The sequence below is a fragment of the Psammomys obesus genome, unplaced genomic scaffold (assembly GCF_907164565.1).
Source record: "Psammomys obesus unplaced genomic scaffold, mPsaObe1.curated_primary_1811, whole genome shotgun sequence".
In the NCBI taxonomy this organism is placed as follows: domain Eukaryota; kingdom Metazoa; phylum Chordata; class Mammalia; order Rodentia; family Muridae; genus Psammomys; species Psammomys obesus.
The window spans coordinates 24,903,564-24,925,999 of record NW_026596046.1 but is presented as its reverse complement, the minus strand read 5'-3'; the positions used below and the strand labels follow the sequence as shown (position 1 = coordinate 24,925,999).

Here is a 22,436-nt window from a genome sequence, read left to right as displayed (position 1 = left end):
GATGAAGGACAATGCGCCTCGACCGTGCGCACGAGATGTCTCCTGTGGTAAAGGATTATTAGTATCCACTAAAACACAGCTGAACAGGAAGAGGCCTTCTCAAATTGCTCTCTCGCCCCATCTTCTTCTAAGAGCTTCACATTTTTCACTCACTCTTAAAAGGCCAGTCTGGCTCTGGAAGGCAGTCTGGCTCTGAGGAGGAAGCGTCAATCATGAGGGACAGCGCATAAGGAAGATGTTTGCTGTCACCGCTCCTCGGCCTTATGGGCTTCAGGAGCACTTAGAAGCGCTTTCAAGGAGTGTTTTTGTTTGTTTGTTTGCTTTGTTTTTCCAAGAAAAAGGCATGAGTAAACAATGTTCCTTGTTCCTGGGATACTGGATTTAAATCCAAATTCTGTAAAGCTGTTGTACCTGTCTTGACCAGTAGGTGTCAGAAGACTCCTATTTTAAAACAAAACAAAGCAAAAACAGACGCGCTTCAAAATTACCGACCCAAAGATAACAATTATCCCAGTGTTCAGATTTCCTTGTTATAAAAAAAAAGTAAGCAAGAGGAAATACTGCAACTGTGTGTAACCTAACTCTCCAGAAACATACTCGACTGACAAAATGGTTACAATTCCTCAGATAACCTGCAAATACAATGAGACCCACTTTGCCGTGGCAAATACATTTTATTGAACTATCCGTGGTAAATTTACGTCTCACAGGAAATTCCATTGCGTTTACACTATTTATTTAATAGAAATAATCTCTGAGGTTATTTGCATTTATTTCTGAAGGAGGATGTTTTCCCTTCCTTGGAATAGGCTCAGGAAATGAGTGAAGTGTTCAGGAAGTTAGCTAAACGCTGATGTAAACCTGAAAGGAAGATCTGCTGTTGGGAGGCAGAGGGACTTACAAACACAAAAATACCCAGGAAGTGGGTTTCTCACTCATTTATGGAAAACGTTTTCCAGAATTCTGATTTACAAGGGAAAGAGCTGGGGGGTGGGGGCATGTTCCTCAATTTCTTTTTCAGAGACTGCAGAAGCACATATTATCAGCTTTTCCTGATAATAACAGCTGGTGAAGAAACTGTTAGACAAGAAAATCTAGATAGGTGATAGCTGGGATTGAGGCTGTATTAAAGTAAGCCTTTAATGGGAAATTGTGTCAGTTATTCCAGGAAACAAGTCTGGCAGGGAACTCCTGAGTCCCGAGTTGCTGGTGGGTCCCTGAGCACCCCATAAATGACTCTCCATTTTCCTCTGCCCTAAGGAACCCGTGTCCTCCAATGCTGCGGTGTGCCACAGACCTTCAGCCGCACAGGAGAGCCCCACAGTACAGAGAGGACTGTACTCAGTTAGTGCTACAACCCTGTGACCTTATATGCTATTAATCTGTAGCTGGCCATTTTGAGTGTGCCGTATCGGATGAACAGGGCAAACAACTCCTTACCTCGGAGACACAGCAGCACATTTCAGGAATAGAGTTTTAGCTCATTGAGCAGGGCAGCAGAGGACACGGCTGTGTTTTGTTTGTTTGTTTGTTTTTGTTTTGTTTTGTGTGTGTATGTGTGTGTATGTGTGTATGTGTGAAGATTGCTGCCCCCTGCCCCCTTGTATCACTCAGCACCTTCCTTCTTGCCTTCACAGTTTTTCATCCAAGTTCCCCCTTGCTGGTTGTCCAGCCCACAGTCCACACAGCAGCAAGAAGAGCAAAGCACAGAAGGCCACCAACATGGACACGAGCCTTTCTCACTTTCCACTGATTCCTCAATGCCAACCCAGGAGAGAATACAACCTCCAAGGCCTTTCACAACGTGGCCTCAGCTCGCCTTTCCTCCCACTCGAAGAATCTCAGGCTCCAGTTAACACTGAAATGACTTGGTTCCCTGCCTACCTCCAAGCAACACAGGGTCAAGTTTACTCACGCACTTATTTATTTATTTCTCACTTTGGTAAAGGAACTTCCTTTAACATCTGTAGAATAATCTATCTCAGGTTGTAGGATTATGGCATGACAGTATTGACAGAAACAGCTTCCATAGACAGAAAGCAGACTCACCGATCAAGTGCCACAAATCAACAGGTATTTAGAAAAGATGTCTAGCTGGAGGTGGTTGTCTGGAGCTAATGATTAAACATCTCCAATGGCAACATCAGGGGTAGCTCTAACTTTCATTCTTTACACACTGAATTTATAGAAATATAGGCTCTGTTCCTATTGAACAGAGCCAGGCTGCTAAGGGCCATGGTCTCTGTTACACTACCACTCTTCTCTTTCCCTCCTTTCTTCAAATTTGTGTGGAAAAACTTTGAATGGTGAGCTAAAAGCAGCTGGGAAAGGGTTAAATTATGACGAGTTTTCAGAGTCCATTCTGTCTAAGCTAAAACTAACAAAGCCCGGAGACTTAGGTCAGGAAGACATGACGTCACGGGTATAATGAACCCGTACCAATCTGAGGGAGGGGGTCTAAGGAGGAATGTGTTCCTCACAGCACCTTCCCAGGACAATAGCTGGCCCAGGATGGGCTCTCATTCTGCTGTTCAGCCGGCATTTGCAAACAGTGGTTTTTCCAAGTTTAAAGCTTGTTAATACAAGCTAAGTTCCTTTCCTGTTCATTCATCTGCATTTGGGAACTCAAAGCTAGATTTTGTCTCTTTTGTTTAGTATTGAACCCTCTCCTCTCTCTGTGTCTCTGTCTCTGTCTCTCTTCCTGGCCTATTCCAATGCATTAGACATTCTGCAAATATTTGTTAGGGCAAAGAAGAAATGGCCAGGAACAGAAACCTACAATAAATAACACAGTGTGGTAAGTATTCTGTAACCCGTGTTTGATGCCAGAGAGTGTTCTCTGAGGCTGCCAGTGTGATGGCTTTTGTCACCTTTCATTTTCTTCTGCTATCCTCGAGTCACTGAAGGTCCTTGGTCAAGTCCCTGCCTTTTTTACCTCCTCCTTCCCCTCCCCCCTTCCTTATTTTGTTCCCATTCCCCCTCTTTCTTCCTCTGCAGTATATTTGAAACCTGTGCTCTATGTTAGTGCATCTCCAGGCTGCAGAAGCACATAGAGAACCCGCTCTGGGTGTTCCAAGTTGGTGGTGAGTGAACGGATTCATGGGAAGACCATTTCAAATGGCACAGGGAAGGCTCCCAGAGTTCAAAACAGGGACCAAGCCTGACACACTGAGAAGGAAACGGGGCTGGGAAGTGGAAGTTAAAAGACCAAAGGCATCTTCCCAGGACAGGTAAAACAAGAGTTTAATCGTGAGGACAGAACACATACAAGCTAGTTGAACAGACAGAACTGGCACTCCAGACAAGGGGAAAACACACCTGTCCCCTCACACCTACACACAGGTATGTGCCTATGGATGCACAGGCGAGGAGGTGAGAAAGAAATGGCAAGAATAGGGCCCTGTTTTTCTCTGTGACTTATCACTCCATCACATGGCTTATACCCTGGCCATTTACCGCACAGCAAATGGAATGATGCAAAACTCAGGCCTTTCAGGAAATTTGGATACCCAATCATTTAATCTCCCATTAGAAAGGTAGCCTAGCTACAAGATTAAGCACATTCTTGGGTGAGAACAGGATTGGGTATGAGGAAGTCAAAGCTTTATACAGTGCCCGACTGTTCTTTGGCCTGCCTTGAGCTGGTTGTTTGGAGAAGCTGCAACCTCTGCAAGGTCAGGAACAGAAATGGCTACAGAAAGCTAACCTTTGGGGAAAGAAACTTAATTTGTCAGGATTAGTAAACACCAGAGGCAAACAGCCTTTTCTACTGTTCCTCCTCCCTTTCCATCTAGCAGAGATCCAGAAAGAGGAAAAAGGGACTGGGGTGTGACACCTGGCTCAGAGGGACTGCCTGTTGCTTGGAGTAGTGGCTTCCAGGAGCGAACACCCACCTTCCCAAGGCTCTCTGATCCCACCTTCTTTTCCATCTCTCATAGCTCATGCCACCCTCTTTTCTCCCAGAAGTCCTGGCCCCTGTTTCTTTGTTACTATCTATGTAAAGTTCAACATTTTGCCCTTGTTTGAGACTTATTCTCAATTTATATGTAGCTACCATCTTTAGGCACTGTGACAAACTTTGTGATCTTTTTCCATTTCTTCTCCCAAATCCCCAAACTAAGAGTCCTGAGAGGAAATATTTAAAACTTCCCTCTCAGTGGTGACAAAATTCCTGGTGGGAGGCTGATGGAAATCAAGCAACTTATGGGTGATGTAACATAAATCACCAGTTTTTGTGTCTTTTCATCGTGGGTATTTAAGTCAGAATCCTTTGCCATGAATGGGTACTGGTCAATTGAGCTGTGGATCTCATAAACATAGGATGAAAGAGTCTGAAGGAAGAGAGCAGAGCTTTCTAGGAACTCAGGTAATAGCCAGGTCCATTGTGAAGCCATTTGGACTAAATCTCTGCAAGGCAAACATATATGCAGAACACTGGATTGATCTCCCCAATTCTACCAACTCAGCTGCTTCAAGAAAGAAAACTAAGAAGTCGGAGCCCTTCTCCCAGTGTGGTTTATTTCTGTGCACAGAACCTCCAAAAACAGGACGCCAAGGCTGACCTCTTTGGTCAAGAGTCAGCTCCACTTTAAAATTATGATCACATATGAAGGCTAAAATGGGAAAGGGAAAACTCAGTTCTCAGCACAGAAACACTGAAAACCCTTAGCCTGCATTCCAGTTAGGGTCTTGGCCCCATGCAAAGATCTCCCACTGGGGGTAGGTGGGTGGGAGATCAGCTAAGTTTGTTCCAAGCCAGCTAAGTGTCAAGGATCATGGCGTTCACTCTAGAGGTGGCCAGTTTATCGATAAAACTATTTACTGTAGTGATTAGGCTTTAAAATCCCTAAGGAACAGAAGCTCATGGGCAGGCCTCATTGAGAGCAATGCCTGCCAGTCTTCACATGGACTCAAATAACCTTGAGCACTTACGAAGTCAAAGGATGGAGTTTGTTTCAGTTCCCTAAGGATCTCCCAAACAAATGGTCTCTACTGACAAGTCAAAAGTAACAAAAATTTAATCTTAAACATCTTTGGAAACCAAAAACCTGAAATCAATAATGATTCCTCTGGAAGATGCTAGAAGAATCCTTCACGACTTTCTCCTTCTTGCTTCAGGAGGCTTCCAGCAAACTTTAATGTTTCTTTTCAGCCTATAACTACAGAACTTCAAGCTCTTAAGCATGTGGCATTTCCCTCTGTGTCTGTGTCTAAGTGTGCCTCTATCTGATGAACAACAGTTATAGGGCTAAAGAGCAGCCTAATGTAATATGAGCTCATTTTAATTTAATATTGTCTACTAAGAACCCCTTTCCAAATAAGGTGATACAAATATCCAGGACTCCAACACATCTTTTGAGGGGACAAAATGCAACCCCCAGGAATGCAAAAAGAGAGTAAAATCTCATGTAGAAGGGAAACAAAATCCCAAGGTAGACATGAGACTATCTGGCTATCCATCTGCCCCCACCTCCCGCCAGTTAACATCACCCCAAAAGTCTTGGTTTCCTCTCTCTGCAAGTAATGCTTGCCCCGCTTACTACAGAAACACCCCACAAATAAAACAAAACCACTCACAGTGTTTTTCTATTGGAAAGTGTTTCTACAAGTGCAAGGGATGGTTATGAACTCATTCCATATTGTGTTGACTTTCCCTTACCTTCGTAACTACTTAATGAGTGGGTAATGGAATGAGAAACACAGCCTGACTTACAGGGAAGAGAATTTAAATTGCATGCCTCTCTTCACTGGGGTTTGAGATAAAGTTATAACAGACATGTGCAGATAAGGAGGGCAATATTGCAAACAGAGCTTCTCATTCACCCCCAAGCAGGGTGGTATTCAAATGCAGTTAAAAGGTGGCGAGCACTTCCGGTGAAATAAAGAGGGTGACATCAGCAGCTATCTACATTGGAATTGGCTCTCCTGGTTTCTGTGTGGTCCACGTTCCTGGATATGAGGACAATGCCCTGATGGTTTGGTTTGGTTTTGCAGTGCTGGATATCAAGCCCATAGCCTCACACGTGCTGGGCAAGCATTCCATCTCACCTCCCATGCTCACACAGCTGCTTATTCCAATGACTTTTCTGGATGTAGGGACAGAGAGCACCCAACTTAGAAAATTAGCCCCAAATTATTATTTTTTTTCCCCAGAAGGCAGAACAGAACCATTGTATAAAAGGTTTAGAGCTCCAGTAGCAATGAGGAATCTGTTTTTAAACTTCAAATGGAAAGATTGGGGTAACAGCTTGAGAACTATAGCTATGTCCAAAGCATCATGTGATCCACTTGCTTACATTGACATTAGATTGGGGGAGGGGGGCTGATGACCCAGGAGAAATCCCTCAGGGAAAAAATAGCATAAGTCAAGAGAATTTCTCAATCTGCCAAACAAACAGATCCCTCCCTTTCTCAGTGATGGGAACGTAAGCTTCCCAGGGACTATCATATATATACCTTCAGAAAAACACCAAATCACACACCAGTTAATAAACAAAACTTTATTTTCCTTTAATACAAAAATTAAATAGCAAGTTTTTTTTAATACAGTGATAAATTAGAAATTTACAGTACAGACATCAATGCAGACACACTTTTGTACATCCTTAAAAAGGGGGTCTATTTCCTTTGAAATTCAGTAATTTATTCAGGGCTTGTATAGCAAGAGTTTGCCTGGTACCTCTATATCAAGCATCTGAATGGGCCCCAGTTGCTCCAGGTTCCTAGAGCTGTGAAGAGGCATGAGGATCCAAGAAAAAGGTAGAAAACAATTATCTGAACTGTTGTACAGAATAACCCTAACTGTATTTTATCTTTCTGCAGACTGGGATTGTGACTTAGTTCATCTTTCACACGACAAGCTCAAGGGGCCTTCATCCTTAGGCCTTCTAAAGCCTTACATCATCTCTGTGAGGCAGAAGAAACTCAGAACCACCTGGATGTCCACCATGAAAGCTCTAGAAAGCAACTTAATCCCTTCCCATGGCCACCGTCAAGTTAAGGCCTCAGCCTGTTAAACTTCCAGGATTTTGAAATGTGCATAACCTGGGAGGGAAGACAGAACCAGCCCTTGTAGGACAGAGCTGCCTTCACCCCCTTTCGGAAGCTTTCTGGGATGATACCGGTCATTAGCTGAACATTCTGGGAGATCAGGAAGGCACAAATGAAATGCTCTGAAGATGTAGCTCATATTAGATCCCAAACAGACTCTCTACCAACGACATGGGTGAATACTAGGAAGTGACTGCTACAAAGAGAAAATCAGACAAATGAGGAGCAAGAACAAGTCACGGCCAGGGCAAATGTGCTTGCTAGAGGAAGACGCATGCTGGGTATGCAAGTGTGCCATTGCTGCATGTACTGCATGGCAAAAGGCAGTAGCAGAGAGCTCCATCTGGGCGCCAGCGGGACAAAACCTATTACTTAGGCTTCAGTATCTGATCCTCTGTGGGAGCAAAGTGCTCTCTCAGGAGTTCCAAGACCTTTGAGCTAGGCATGAAGGGAAAATGATAACCTGGGTCCTTTGCCAGGCATACTGCAAACTCAGACAGGGACTCTGAAGTCAAATACAATAAAAGAACAAAGAGCACTGTCCAAGTCCGGGGTTCATCATGACTGACAGGAATAGCAACTCTCTCCAATGCCCTCTGTCACAGGATGGAATTTACACATTAAGTAGTTCCTGCCAAAGTCTGTGTTCTCATGGTTTCCTTTCCTGACTGCCACTATGAGCTCCTTAGCAGACATGTCACACTGGTGAAACCTCTTTCAATTGTGTCTGCTCTTTGAGGACTGAGGATGTCAGCTTCATCTTGGTGTCCCATGATCCAACTTTGCACTCATAATACCAAAGACACTGAATTGTGTGAGCAAAGGCCTGAGTGTTACAGCTGGAAGTGTTAGACAGAACTACAGCTCAGAACCTGATAAGGAGATAGCTCTGGTTCTGGGTTTAGGGAATACTGGTGAGGGCATGACTGAAAGAAGAAAGGGAACATCTCAGGAAATCATGTCACCTTTCCCTTGTTTCAGGCCTCTGGGCACTGCGCCAGCTCAGAAGCCATCTCAGCAACCAGGAAATGGGTCACCATAAAGGAAGAAAGATATAATCAGCCGAGTAGCTCAGCTGGGTGGTTCTGGCTACGTCTACCCTACACAGTGTTCTTCTACTCCATGTTTTGGCTTTTATGAGGCAGGACAGAGGAGTTTATCAAAGAAGAGGCTGGACAGAGGTGCCCTTCATCGTGCTTAATGGAACATCTGGAAGCTTGAGGACTTTTCTTAAAAAAAATCACAACCTCATGTACTTATTTCGGATCTCAGAGAAAAGAAAATAAGTCTGACTTTCTCCTCAGTGTGCAGCTGTCTTCAAATATGCCTGCATAAGTCCCATGGTACACTCCAAGCCTTGACCCTCTTGTGTCCAAAGCCACAGTAGATGCTGGAGCCTAGTCCTTGGGTCCTACTCTGTTTTCCTAGGGAGTTTTAATGAAGATATGGTCATGAAGCAAAGCTGATCATTTTGTCATTAGAAGAAATTCTGGGAAAGGTAGAGAGACCTAGAAAGAAACTTGTGGGAACGGTGTGAAAAAATGATGCAGTCACTTGAAGGGCATTGGTAAAGGACTTCTGAGCTACTGAATTATCTTCCTGGAGACTGGGATCATTCTCCATCACCTGGAATTTGAAAGGGAAGGCCTTACAACCTCACAGTGTTGCTAAGATTATTAAACCGGTCTGAGCTGCCAGCCCCCTTTGCTCAAACAAAACTTCTCCTGAAAGATGGGACAGAGAAATTGTCAGTCTGCTAGCTCTAGAATTCAGAAGGCAGGTGACCAGATTCACCCAAGGACTTCCTGTTGCTATGGTTATCGTTGACACATGCCCAGCACCTACTTCTTGCCTAGCCTTTTGGAGGGTGCTATCTTGGTCCTATAATCACTGAAGCATTGCAAAGAGAATTGCTTTCATTACAAAGCCAGTACAGCAAAGCCAGTCAGCTACTGCCTGGTCCTTCATCCCTTTCCTGGGCCAGAGTCAGTGCACAACTCCCAAGACACCAGAGCAGAGCGTGAGTAAGGGCAGAATCTGCCCTTGGGTGCACACTCCAGGGCCCTGGACAGCTATGGGAACTGTCTGCAAGCAGCACGGGGCGTGTCCTTTTCACATTTCATAGGCAGCTCATTCAGGAGTTAATCTGGCCCTTCCAGGGATCAGTTCTCATGCTCCTGGAGCCTTATGCCCTAGTCCAATCTAGGTACTCAGGTTGTGTAAATCACCAGGGGCCAGGCAAGTTCACAGAGGTCTCTATCTCATAAGCCCAAAGATTCTCCTTTCTAAGCATACATTGGGCCTTATATACATCTTGTATCTTGATCTCAGACAGCTACAGAACTTGAGAAAACAAAGGGCACAGAGAGAAAATGTAAAGTGAGAGACATAAAGCTCAAACCAAAATCAAAACAACCAACCAACCAAATATACAAAAAAACAACCTCAAAACCAAAAAAAAAAAAAAAAAAAATTAAAAATTTGTATTTCCAGAATTTGATCACCTTTGGAGTCCATGAAATGTTTCTCCACAAAGTATGATTGGGCAAAACATGAAGAGCGTTTTTGCTTTTTTTTTCCCACTAAAGGGACAAAGCATGAATCAACAAATAACCGCAGCTGCTGAAGCAGACAGGTATGAAACACGAGGAGACCAACCGGTGACGTGTACAACAGTTTGTCCCGAGATCTGGCGATTAAGAGGCCTAAGGCAGGTTACAGAGAAGGCCGGTCACAGTTTTAAAGGAACTTCAGGTTTTTGATAGGTTGCTAGCGGGTACCCCCTTGTGAGGGACTTAAAGCATAAATTTTAAAGGCCTTGGATACCCCGGCAAAGGCAATTAAGACTTTGCGCTGTTAGACTTTGCAGCTCATTTCATTCAGTCTACACCGTAGCCCCTGCTAACCAACCTAGCTTCTGGCTGGGATTCTGGAGATTCATTAGTCACCACATAAATACTCCAGGCCACACTGCCTCCAATGAAATCTTATAAGGAGCCTTTGCCAATTACTAAGGAACAATTATGTACCAAGTATTTGGATCTGCTGTCCTTAGTTGCCTTTGCAAAGTTGAATAAGTCCCCATTGTGGTAAGTAGACCAAACTCCGATAACATTCTTATGCTACAGGGGGGAAAGGCACTATCACACTAAGAATGCAAGTTGACCACAGTTTTAAAGTCAATTGAGTATACTATGTCATGGTCCAAGAATGTGCTTTTAATTGTAATTGACACACACAAATTACACAGCTAATCTGTGTGAATGCAAAGTTGCCAAGAAATTTAACATTTCAGTTCGTCCAGACTGGCGTCTGCCTAGATGCAATCACACAAACTAAAATATTTTAAGTCCCAATTGCTTAACATTGCTTAATGCAACAGGTCTCTGGGGTCGGTAAGGTAAGTCAACTTAGTAAATCTCATTTTCTTCTGAATTAAGTGATTGTCAGAAAGTGAATTACCTTTCCCTTTCCCCTCATTAGGCATGCTGCAGTGCAAAAAAAAAAAAAAAAAAAAAAAAAAAAAAAAAAAAAAAAAAAAAAAAGAAAAAAGAAAAAAGAAAAAAAAACCTATAAAAATAATTCTTTTTTTTGAGTCATTAGTATAAAGTGAAGAAAACAGGGGCACCTAGAACAAGGATGCTGAAATTTAAGGAGAAAGAGAAATCTATTTAGATACCTTATGTGTGTTAGTACAGTACTTTTGTTTGTTCAAACAATTCTGTTTTACAACAAAGGCACTGAAGGATTTTGACACCACCTCTTGGGAGTGTGCTCCAGAGTTCTAAACAGCAGACAGTGCAGGCCAGAAGATGTTTATGTTAGACCAGCCAAACTATAAAACTCTGCAACACGTCTCCCAACCCAGCATTTCCAGTGTTTATAGATCACTTTGCTATCTGAAAGACCTAGTTACTATTTAAAATTTAAAAGAGTTTTAAAAATTAATCTTTTCCCCTGCAAGTTATCAACTCACAGCTGAAATCCCACCCAGTAGGGGGGACAAACAGCATCACCCTGGACGTTGGGAATCTAAGCAGGACCTCCACACTCCAAGCTGTGACCTGCTAAAGTGATCAACCTTTTGATTTCTCACAGCTTTGAAAGCCTCTGACTGGCTTTTCAATTTTGGATCGTTCCAAAGTCTGCAGCAAAATCATTGGTTTTGACGATGCTGAGTGGTGTGAGCGGTAGTGGGCTGACGGTGGGGGGGTGCTGAAGCGTTTTCTAGTCTGCTCAAACGGAGATTCACTCATCATTTCCTTCAAAACAAGGAAAGTGTAAAAGCTGTCTCATACCACAGTTTCATTGCCTTTCCCTGGCTTCACCCAACCATTCCCCCTCTTCTCTCGCTTTACCTTCCCAGAATTCACCAATCGGTTAGAACATTTTTGCCATGTGTGAAGAGTCTTGGCAGACCAAATCCACATGCCTGAAGTGATGCCCACGAGCAAAGACATAAAAATTTTCAACATTTCAACTGCCATATTAGAGTCATCTGCCGAATACCGAAAAAGTGCCCAGTTTGAGATCTCATAGAAGTAGCAGGCAATCACACAGGTTGCTGGAACTGTGTACAGGACTGAGAAGACACCGATCTTGACCATGAGCCTTTCTAACTTGTCTGTCTTCGTCCCATCTTTTTGAAGATTCGACCGAATTTTGAATAAGGCCACCAAACCTGCTGCAATGAAGAGAGTTCCAATCACCAAGTACGTGAAGAGAGGGGCCACCACAAAGCCAGTGAGGGCATCGAGGTTTTGGTTCCCAACATAGCACAGGCCAGTCAGTTCGTCGGCATCCACTAGTCTCATAATCAAGATGACAATGGTTTTCACTGCAGGAATAGCCCAGGCTGCAATGTGGAAATAAGAACTGTGCATTTCAATGGCTTCATGACCCCACTTGAGTCCTGCTGCCAAAAACCAAGTGAGTGTTAGAATAACCCACCAAATGGAGCTGGCCATTCCAAAAAAGTACATCAGCAAGAAAATTATTGCACATCCTGTGTTCTTAAGTCCTTCTTGGATGAGAACGGGTTCTGCCGCCTCTTCAAAATCACAGGATATCCTCTCCCGGCCTACAGTCAGCCGAACAATATAAGCAATGCTATAAATATTATAGCACATGCTGAGAAATATGATGGGGCGCTCAGGGTAAGAAAACCTGGATGAATCGATGAGGAAGGTAAGCACAGTGAAGGTGGTGGAGATGAAACAAAGGCTGGCCCACACTGTCATCCAAATATCCGTGAACTCCTTAGCTGAGCGGCTATACAGGCCAGCATCATAGCCACACTTCAGAACACAGTTCAGGCTCCTCTTCACCCAAATGTACTGCTCAGAATTGGTTCCAACTGAGTGGCACTCTTCCCCAGGCTGGACGGGGGTCTTGTGAGGCAATGGTACCTCTTCATCACCTGGTCCTTCCATGCACATGTGGTTGTGGTCATTCTGGGGTGGGAACTTGCTGCAGTTCAGGCTGTCTGGCCAGGCAAACCCAAATTCTTTCAGGACTGGTTCACATCGCCTCTTGACTGAAAGACACATGCCACCGCACGGGCCAATGGGGATATTGATCTTCTCTGTGCACATTGGCACGTAAACCGAACAAAGGAAGAACTGGAAAAGTAATGACATGAACATGAAAACAATGAGTGGGGGTTTGACCAAATACACAAAGCTGAGTGAATGCTTCCAGGCAATGTACGTATCTTCTTTTAAGACAGCCTACTGGGAATGTCTGTTTACACTGATCTCAAACAGTGGCGCCTAATAATCCATCACTTTTTATACAGTTTCCTTAGTTGGGCTCTAGTAATCCTTTTCAAAGGATCATAAGTGGGCAAATAACTAAGAAGTGTCTGAAGAATTACATAATCTTTTTCACATAACTCTCATGAAAATAAACTTTTAAAAAGTGACTTCCAATATCCTTCTCCTTCTAGCTACCATCTGAAAGATCTAAAGAGTCTAATCAAGTGACTTGTCTGGAATGACTTAGTCAGTGCTTGACTTTTATCACTTCTCTGTCACCTTAAAAATAAATGTAAGCAAATATAGATCCTGTTACCATTCTATTTTTTTTCCTAATTTACATTTTAATTTTAAAAAGTCAAGCCCATATTTAAACAGAATATGTACTAAGTTGAGGCTGTTAGACTTAAGGAGGAGGTTGGGGGTCTTTGGTCCCCAGGGATTTGTTTGGCTAGCATTTCCTCAATGAATACTAATGAAGCACAATAGGAAGATGGAAATGTTAAGTCCCTGAGATTGCAATACCAGCAGGGGAGAGTCCAGTTGCTGTCCTCAATTCCTCCAGCATTGATAAACAGTCTCCTTGGCTCCTTACAGATGTTGTCTATGAAGTCTAGGGTTACAAGTAACTATTTTCCAGCATGTAAAGGGATCCAGTCTTGTCTTTCAAAACAGCTTGGCTGCCTCCCCAGGATACATGTAATTAAAAATATATATCCCTGCAAAAGCTGTTTCTCCAGCAAATTTGCCACTGATGTCAGCTATGTGCTGTTTCCAAACTGAGAGTTGAGAGGCTCATTTCTTAAGCTTTTATAATCTAGTTTTTGAAGACCTGAAACTTCCACAGGGACATTTCACCAGCAACAGGTTTCATCCCAACCATCTTCCCAAAACCACAATCCAGCTTTTACAACAACCTATGTAAAAAGTGAGAGCTGGTAAGTAAACTGTACGTCTGTTTCTTATCTTTCTACAGCCACAACTATAGATTTCTTGAGGTTTCAGCCTACACAACTCTAACCTCTATTTTTCTTCTTCATTTTTTTTTAACCAACTGCTCTCTTTTCTAACTTTATCAAAGCCATTCACCAACCAAAACATTACCAGTGTGAACTTTTAAAAATTTCATCCCAATCCACTTCCCCATTGAGCTGTATATGAGAAAGTATAACTGTATTATAAATTATGCTGTATATGCAAATTATTTTTCACTTATTATTGTAGGGAGAATTTCTATATCATTACACATTATGTAAGTTTTAACATTTTGACTGCCAAGAAAAAGAAGAGGAGAAGGAGGAGGAAAGAAAAGTTCTTCAAATATGCAAACTACCTTCCTGGAGCTTTTTCAGTCCCTCCAAACTCTAAACCTGCTTCCAACCCTAAGGACAAGAAAGAACTCAAGCCAACACAACCACTCTTTCCTGTATGACCTCTAAAAAGTGCAGGACGAATGGCCGGGGCATTCTGCAGAAAACAGGCAGCAATGTTTTATTTGGTAACCTACACCAAAGGGAGAAAGGAGGTCGATGAGCGATCTGGAAGGGCGAAGTTCTGTGTCCTTATCACTCCTTCCAAGTTTTAGGTGCAACTGGCTGCCCTGCCAGGACTCGCCCACCAAGCAGGGGCTGCCGAAATCCTTGGCAAAGATAACCCTCAGCTACACTGCTGTTAGGGGCTTGGCCAGACATGGGCAGGGGAGAAAAACGGAAGGGCGGGGTGTAAGAATGGGTTCTTTCGCGGGCCAGATGACTTACACAACGTTTTGGCTTCCAGTCTCCAAGAGGGACATTAAAGCGGGGGGTGAGGTGGGGGGGGTGCGGGGTGGGAATCACTTTTCCAGGAGTTGTACCCTCAACTTGGGAAGGGGGCAGGGGGTTCGATCTGTCAGGGATTCCAAGAAAGGAGTTTGGGAGTCCCTGCCTAGCCGGTCCCTCCAGGGACGGGGGTAGGAGCGCCCACCTGCAGCTGGCTGGAGCAGCCGTACTGGATGAGCGGCGTGAAAGTTGTCAGCTGCAGCTCGGCGTCCGTCTGCAGTTCGTGTCCCACCAGGTTGGGCATCTTGGTCACGTTGTAGCCGAGGTTCTGGCACATGGCGATGCGGATGGGGTCGCAGCGCCGCTCCTCGTCGTCCCCAAAGCCCAGCGCCGGCCGCAGGAACAGGAGCAACTGCAGCATAAGCCCCAGCCTGAGCCTGACGCCTCCGGGCGCCCCCGGGACGCTCGGCCCTGTGCCCCGCCAGGCCATGGCCAGAGCCGCGGGCAGCAGCGGCGGGGGCTGCTCCAGCAGACACCCCCAGTTTGCACGGGGGGCGCCGGTGGCCGCGCTGGTCCCAGCTCCGGATAGGGAGTGCGGTAAGGCGCCAAGGGCGACGCAGGGGCAGCGGCCGCCTCCCTAGCAGCTGTCCGAGACTGTGCGAAATATCAGACGTCCGGAGCCGGGGCCGAGGGACGCGCTGCTTGGGTCATGGCTGCAAGCGGCGGTCCCAGGACCCAGCGCCGGCCGAGTCTGGCGGAGCCCGCCCGCCCGCGGTCCACTCCGCGCTCTTCTCGCCGCCCCGGCGCTCCGCGGCGCTGGAGGTTCGCAGGGCGGGGGCGGGGCGGGACGGACAACGCGACCGTCCAATGGGAGGCAGGCTTGGGCCGAGGAGGCGGGAAGGGGCGGGGCCTCTCTCCTGCTGTAAGGGTCAGGCCCCCGCCGGCGGCCGGTTCCTCCCTGCCCAGCTCGCTCCGGAGCCGCCCCGCCCCACTCGGCTTCCCGGCGCTCGGCGTCCTCCCACCCGGATCCAGCGCACGCCGTGGCCGGGAGTCGGGGGAGCCCCGTGACTCCTGCCCAGCCGACCTGACCGCTTCTCCCAGGTGAGAAGTGCTTCGAGCTGTCACCCCACCCCACCTCCCCCACCCCCCGCTCCGTGGCCACCTCCGTACCCAGCGAAAACAGTGAACACAAAGAACACGGTATTTGGGGTTTACACAGGTCGTGGCTTTAAATCCTGGCTGTGTGACCTTGAGCCTCTCGGCCAGCCTCTCGGCGTCAGGTTCCTCATCCGTAAAGTGACTTGGGAGGATTAGCGATAAAGCCCGAAAGGCTTAGAGCTGGTGCCTGGTACCGCGCGGAGTTTGCAGAAAATTTTACCCGAGCCCGTGGGGCTGGCGCCCGGCCCCCAGCCCCGCCCCGTGCTCGGCGCGACCTGCGCGCGGGAGCAGCCCTTCTGCATGCAGCTCCGGTGGGGGAGGCGCCCCGGAGCCGCCGAGCGGCGGACGGGCTCGCGCTCCGATTTCCTCGCCGTACGAAATGAAATTCCACAGGGGGATTCGAAAGGAAATGAGGCCGGGACGCTCCGTGCTTCTCGGCCCGCCGCCCTTCCTGTCTCGGGGACACGGTTTCTAAATAAGGTTGGGAGGGTGAGAGCGCGGGAGGGAAGAGGCTTGACCTGTGCACCCGAGGCGAGGAGGGCGCACAAGCCGCAGAGACTCTCCTTTCCAGACCGTGGGACACCCTTACCCTGCATCCTCCACTCCCTTTCGTGCCCATTTTTTGCTCTGGGGATCCGAAGGTCTTTTCCCCCCTCCGGGGTTCGAATCCAGCTTCTTTCCTTTTCACCTACAAAGAAAGGGATTTCTCAGCTTTCTTTTCGGCTAGTGGAACTCTCAGCAGGTGATTTCCTAAACTATTTACTTGTTACTTGATTGGTCAAACCAATAAGAGCCCCAGGCGAGCCGTGCAGCGGGGCAACTTTCTGAGTGGAGTCCATGTTCTCCTGTCACATAGTGATCCTCAGTACGCGAGGTAATGCCTGCATGTAGATCAACGGGCACAGTGCCCGATGCTGAATAACTCGGTCATCACCTTTTTTTTTTTTTTTTTTTATATCTGAGACAGATGGTGAAATGCAGCCAGTCTCCTGCTGGCCTGAACACACCTCGGGCAGCCCAGGTTTGAGGATAAGAGAAATCAGTATATGGATTCCTACCCTCTCCTTCGGACCGTTTGCCTAAGCACTTGGCCATGTTTTCCCTGATGCTTTGTGTCTTCCCATTTCGGTTGATCCTCTGGCACACAGTAGAGGTCAGGTAGGCACTGGAAGGATATATGCACTCATGTTTCGTGGTTTTGGTTTTCTTATGTTGGCTGAGCCTGGTTGAGGGTAAGAATGGAATCAACTGTTTGAGGCATTTGCCTCTTTGCCTGGAACTGTTGGGCATGTAAAAGCTGCATTGTCTCTAGTCATTGTCCTAATGTCCTGGTAATGGAGATGCATTGGCCCCTTAAGTAGACTGGGAAACTGAGGCTGGAGCCAGAGTAGTATTTAGGAATGATAGGACCAACTTTTTAAAGATGGAAGGCAAGATTACTCTCCAGGAATTCAGAACAGGGTTGAGTTCTCTGTATACTTGCGCCAAAGACCACTGGCTTTCAAGGATGAATAAATGATTGGATGAAGAGTTCAGTGACCTATTCACTGTCTGAGAGGAACAAATCGGATGAATAGACTAAATGAATACATGATGCCCATTCTCTAGGATCACGTAGGAGACAAGCAAAACAAACCACGCTTGGCGTGGTAACCACAGAGAGAATTGTGAGCAAATTGGAGGCAGAGGTAGCTGGGTTTGGAGAGCCATTTGAAGAGACGGCCTAAAAGAAGACTATGAGCTACTTAACAAAGTGGGCTTGGTGTACAGCTGGCGCTGCGCCTAGAGCAGGGTGTGTGCGTGGTTTGTGAAGCAGTGAACTTCCTGAAGTCAAGGAGGGTGTTGAATCTGTTGCTCACAACGTGCCTGGCACATAGACGGGCCATCGTTAGTGCTGGCTGAGGGGTTACTATTATCAAATCAGTAACAGAGATTTCACAAGAAACCTTATTCTGTACCAGTGTTCCATGACTTATACTCAAGCTTGTATTTAATGCTCACAGCCGTGTGAGAAAGCATGTTTAGAGAGGTCAAATAATATGCCCAAGTACAAGGAGAGAAGAACTCACTTCCCCATTCCCTGTATTCTAGCGTCTAATAGATCTATGTTCCTGCTCTCAAAGAGGACACTGCTTAATTCTCAGCCTATTCTACCATTAAGGATGGCCTTTCCTGGGGGGAGGGGTGGAAGATGGGGAAATACTGACCTCTTCTCTAGGCCCGGAATCTCTACTTAAGCATGTTTGGAGCAGCTTGTCTCCTTTGAGAACACGTGAAGAAGCCTCTTCCCCATCAGAAGCTTTTCCTGTCAACAGCTTTTCTTTCTAGCCAGGGAACTCATCACAGGTATTTTCAAAAAAAAAAAAAAAAAAGAAAGAAAGAAAAGAAAAGAAAGCCAGGGAATCACATTTCAGCCTGAATGTGGAGGGAAAACAAAGAGCAGGACTTGAAGCTAAGTCTGAATGGCCCCTTGGCCTCGCTGTCCTGGAGCTGTTCACACGGACGGTCCATAGCTGCCCCTGCTATCAGATATAGTGTGCTTGTCTTTGATACAGAAAAGACTTCTCTGAGGAATCCAGGCAGTGGGCTATCACCTGGTGACAGGCACGGCGAGTCTGATGGAGCCACAAGAAAAGAACCTTCAGTTACCCTAAAGTACAGGTCGCCGGCCCCTAGTGGCTTTGTCCCAAGTGCCGGTCTAGCCTTCTCTTTGGGATACAAAGCCTTTGGAGCTGCAACAAACATGACTTCCGTGGGTGGCTGGAGAGTTGGAGGGCTCAGTATTTTGTAATCAAATGAGAGGCTTGGATCCAGTGAGCTCCTGTGATAGGTTAAGTTTTCAACCTGACATTTCCGCACTGATATATTCATGCAGTGGTGCCTGAGTCAAGGAGGGCATTTGAAGGCCAGCAGTGAGGTTAAAATCTACCACCTAAGGGGCCGGGTGCAGTAAACATGCTTCCTCTCCTGAGGAAAACCTCTTATTTGTAGTTCTTTGCTAACCCAATTAAATGTTGAAGTGGTCACCCCAGAGCCTGCTTTTTATTTCCCGAGAAACAATCCAACTAATCCATATTCAGTAGCTTCTAAGAAAAGTCTTATTCCAACCACTCATGAAGAAATCAGCTTCTTTGAATCTAGACAGAACATTTAGAAATCACAAAGAGCTGTCTTGATAGAAAATGCAAGAGAGTGGTTCATTATTACCCTGGTTGGTTTGGGAGGGGAAATTCACTGGGATGAATACCCGTACCTATTGGGAATTGACTATGGAACTTCAACGCCACCGGGAAACGCCAAGCCACATCCCATCAACTGACAAGTAGTTTGGGCACTCTACCTACACTCAAACTAGTTATGACACAAAAACGTGTCTGCCGGGTCAGGTGGAAGAGAACATTAATCTCGCTCCAAGCTGAGCAATGGGAAGTCCTAAGAGACTAAATAACTGCTATAAAATGGCAAAATCAAAGTCCCTTCTTAGTCCATTGTACGACTCCCCTGCAAAGAATTGTCACCACAGAGCTCTTGATGTCAAAGAATCAAGTCCTGTTCAATCTGCTATAGTTTTAGCAAGCGTGAGATGAAACATTGGAAATTCTTACTTAGTAGGGGTGATGATATAATATATTATATAATTATATAATATGTGATATTTTATATATATATATATATATATATATATATGGCAGCCAATACCGTCTGTGGGAGGTGAAATTAATGCAGATGTACTGTATGCCCCACAGGCCCATCTCATTGCAGTATTCACTTTCGCACATTAGCTCATCTGTTGTGACAGGCTGTCGTCTTCTGAGCTGGGTACCCAAACAAGGTATGCAGCCATATATAAGATGGCCCCTGCCTTCGGGGAGGTTAGGGTTCACAGCCACACACGATCAAAAGAGACACACATTTCTTTACGGTTAGTTCCTTTTCTTGGCCTCTCAACTTCGTTCATTTCCATGGTCATACACAAAATTCTGTATCAGAAGGGTTATAGTTTGTTTCCTTTGTCTCCTTCACCAACCTTTGAGGTCAGAGGCAGAGCCATACTCTCCACTGCGCTTATGAACGGCATAGGAAAACATTACCCGATCCATAAAAGTGACCTGATAATTATGGCATAGAAATAGGAAACCGCCAAAATACGATCAGTTAAGTTCTGTCCTTCTCGTAAGTCAGGAGTGATTCACAATGTTAGCTTTCTTCTAAAAGCAGATGTTTGACAGTCATTTATTTTAATTTTACTATTTACTATTTTACTACACCTATTCTTAAACACTTGAAGATGAAACGTTTGCTAGGCTGAAATGGAGGTTTAATTTAGAGGCGGATGAGTTTATTTACTTTATGAATACTCAAACTATAATATTTTCTTATCACAGTGTATTAGCCATTTGAACATTGTCAGCTGAAATTATTGAGAATTATGTGTACCACAAGACAGAACAAGACCACCAAGCCAAGATTGTGTAAGTCAGGAGATGATTTCTTGCTCAGTTTATAGACAAATTAGAATATGAGCTTAGTTTTGATGGATGGGTAAGTTTCCAAGATACCAGGGGACGAAGGAAGGGGCAGTGAAATGGTCTCAGAAGCAGCATTCATTCTCCTCAGTGTAGTCAATGAAAATGAACAGGAATAAAAGTAACAGGCAAAGGCAAAGGGAGAACTAGCCAGTGCTGTATAAAGATAGAGGGACTTCATATCCTCTGTCAGGGAAAGAGGAGGGACAGTTATGTCGTATGAGGTGGGAGCATCTTTGCCGTTTTCCCGTTATTTTAATCTGGAAGCTAAGTGTGATGACAAGACCGTGTGTCTGAATACCGACCTGATGAAGAGCGAAGTTACATCTCCTTGTTCTGTGTCTGCTTGGATAATCTGGAAGGTTTTTGGCATATATGTACATGTGAACATACACATGCATGCACGTATGTTGTGATGTTGTGTGTGCACTCACTCGTGTATACGTATTTGTGTGCTGGTGAACGCACCCGTGTGTGTGTGTGTGTGTGTGTGTGTGTGTGTGTGTGTGTGTGAAGGCCAGAAGTTGACATCTGACCTCTTCCTCTAGTGCTCTTGATCTTTTTTCGTCTGTCTTCTTCTTCCTTCCTTCTTTCCTTCCTTTCTTTTTTCTTCCTCCTTCTCTTTCTCTTCCTTCCTCTTCCTTCTCCTCCTCCTTCTTCAAGACAGCATCTCTCAGTGAGCCTGGCATTTAGTGTTTAGGAAGGATTAGCTAGCCCAAACCCCCTGGAACTCTTCCTGTTTCAGTCCTCCCCCTTACCCCTTGCCAGTGCTGGGGTTACAGACTTGCCACTCCAGGTATTCGTGTGGGTACTAGGATCTGAACTTAGGTCCTCATGATTGTACAGCAGATACGTTAGCAGCTAAGTTTTCTCTCCTGCCCATAGGCTTGATTACTTTTCTAAGAATTTCCTTCCCTATATCATTCCAGATTAATGGTGACCATTAAGAGGAATGAGCACGAGACTGGAGGTAAAGGAGAAGCAGTACTTTGATGCTCTGAGAAAGTCAGGTGTGAGTGCGAGACACCATGAATACACACACAGTCACTGTCACTCAGCTGCTGCCACGCCTGTTAGCATGCAGCAACAGCTGGATCTGAACTTCCTCCAACTGCTAATAAATTACTCCTTCCAGTCACTTGTTGACCAGGCTCAGAGGTGGTTAGACAGTGTATTCCTGTGAGTTCCATTTTGCCCTGGATTTTACATATGCCACAGCCAGCTTCCAGCTTGTCTTCCTGATTGCCGGCCTGGCTGGTCCTCGATGACTTCAGGAATAACATCAGGCAACACCTCATATGAGAATTTATAATAAGCTCTTTATTCTACCTCACTCATAGTGCCCCTGACTAACATATCTCATAAATAGATTCGCCGAATGTTAGTACTTGGAAACCTCTCCTTGACTTACAGGGATGCTATAGCAAACAAATGGGACTTGCTCACATATCATACAAATGATGTGCTATTGTATCAGTTTGCTAACTAACACCTTAGATCATTGACCTAAGTATGTATCAGATTCTTCTTTGATATATGTATTGGCTTGTAATCAGCCTGTTACATCACATCCTACTATCTGTAGCAAGCATTTAATTGTCCCAGGAACTTGATGGATTTGCACATGTTATCTTGTTTCATCCACACTACTCCCAGAATAGATATTAAATTTGAATGACTTCTCTCTATCTCTACTACTCTGAACTGTCCAGTCCTCCTTCTGGGCTCTGTTTTTTTTTCAACCTCTCCTCAGTGATCCAGTCTCTATATACGAGTGAGCTTTTAAAACAAAGTCCACAGGCTTTGTTCCTTTTTGATTTAAAAATTCTCAGGTTTTTCTCATTGCAACTGGGATAAAATTTACCAGGCATACAAAGACCAGAAAGAGTGCTCCCTTTCCAGTGATACTTGCTTTTTTACTGTGTTATACCACCATGTTTTCCCCTCATTCCTAAAACATTCTAAGCTAGTACTTGGCTATCCTTTCTGACTAGAATGTTCCTGTAGTCCTTCTTCTAAGGATGTCATTGTCTCTGAGAGACCTTCCCTGAATAGTCATGTTTCACCCTTCCCTTTGACCATTTACTCCTTAACCCTGTTTTCCATCCTTCAAAATTGTTCCACCCCTCCTCGCTCAAGAAACTTGCCTGAGGTGCCATAGTAAATGGTAGAAACACTATTCTGACTCC

At 45.3% G+C, this 22,436-nt stretch overlaps 1 protein-coding gene across 1 annotated transcript; it reads right to left on the bottom strand.

The window, feature by feature from the left end:
- Positions 1-10,247: 10,247 nt before the first annotated feature.
- Positions 10,248-15,193, bottom strand: Fzd4 (frizzled class receptor 4). The gene is made up of 2 exons (XM_055623518.1): positions 14,769-15,193; positions 10,248-12,671 (listed from the first exon to the last, which is right to left on the bottom strand). The coding sequence occupies exons 1-2, from the start codon at positions 15,051-15,053 to the stop codon at positions 11,343-11,345; spliced, it is 1,614 nt and encodes a 537-aa protein (XP_055479493.1). The 5' UTR covers positions 15,054-15,193; the 3' UTR covers positions 10,248-11,342.
- Positions 15,194-22,436: the final 7,243 nt, after the last annotated feature.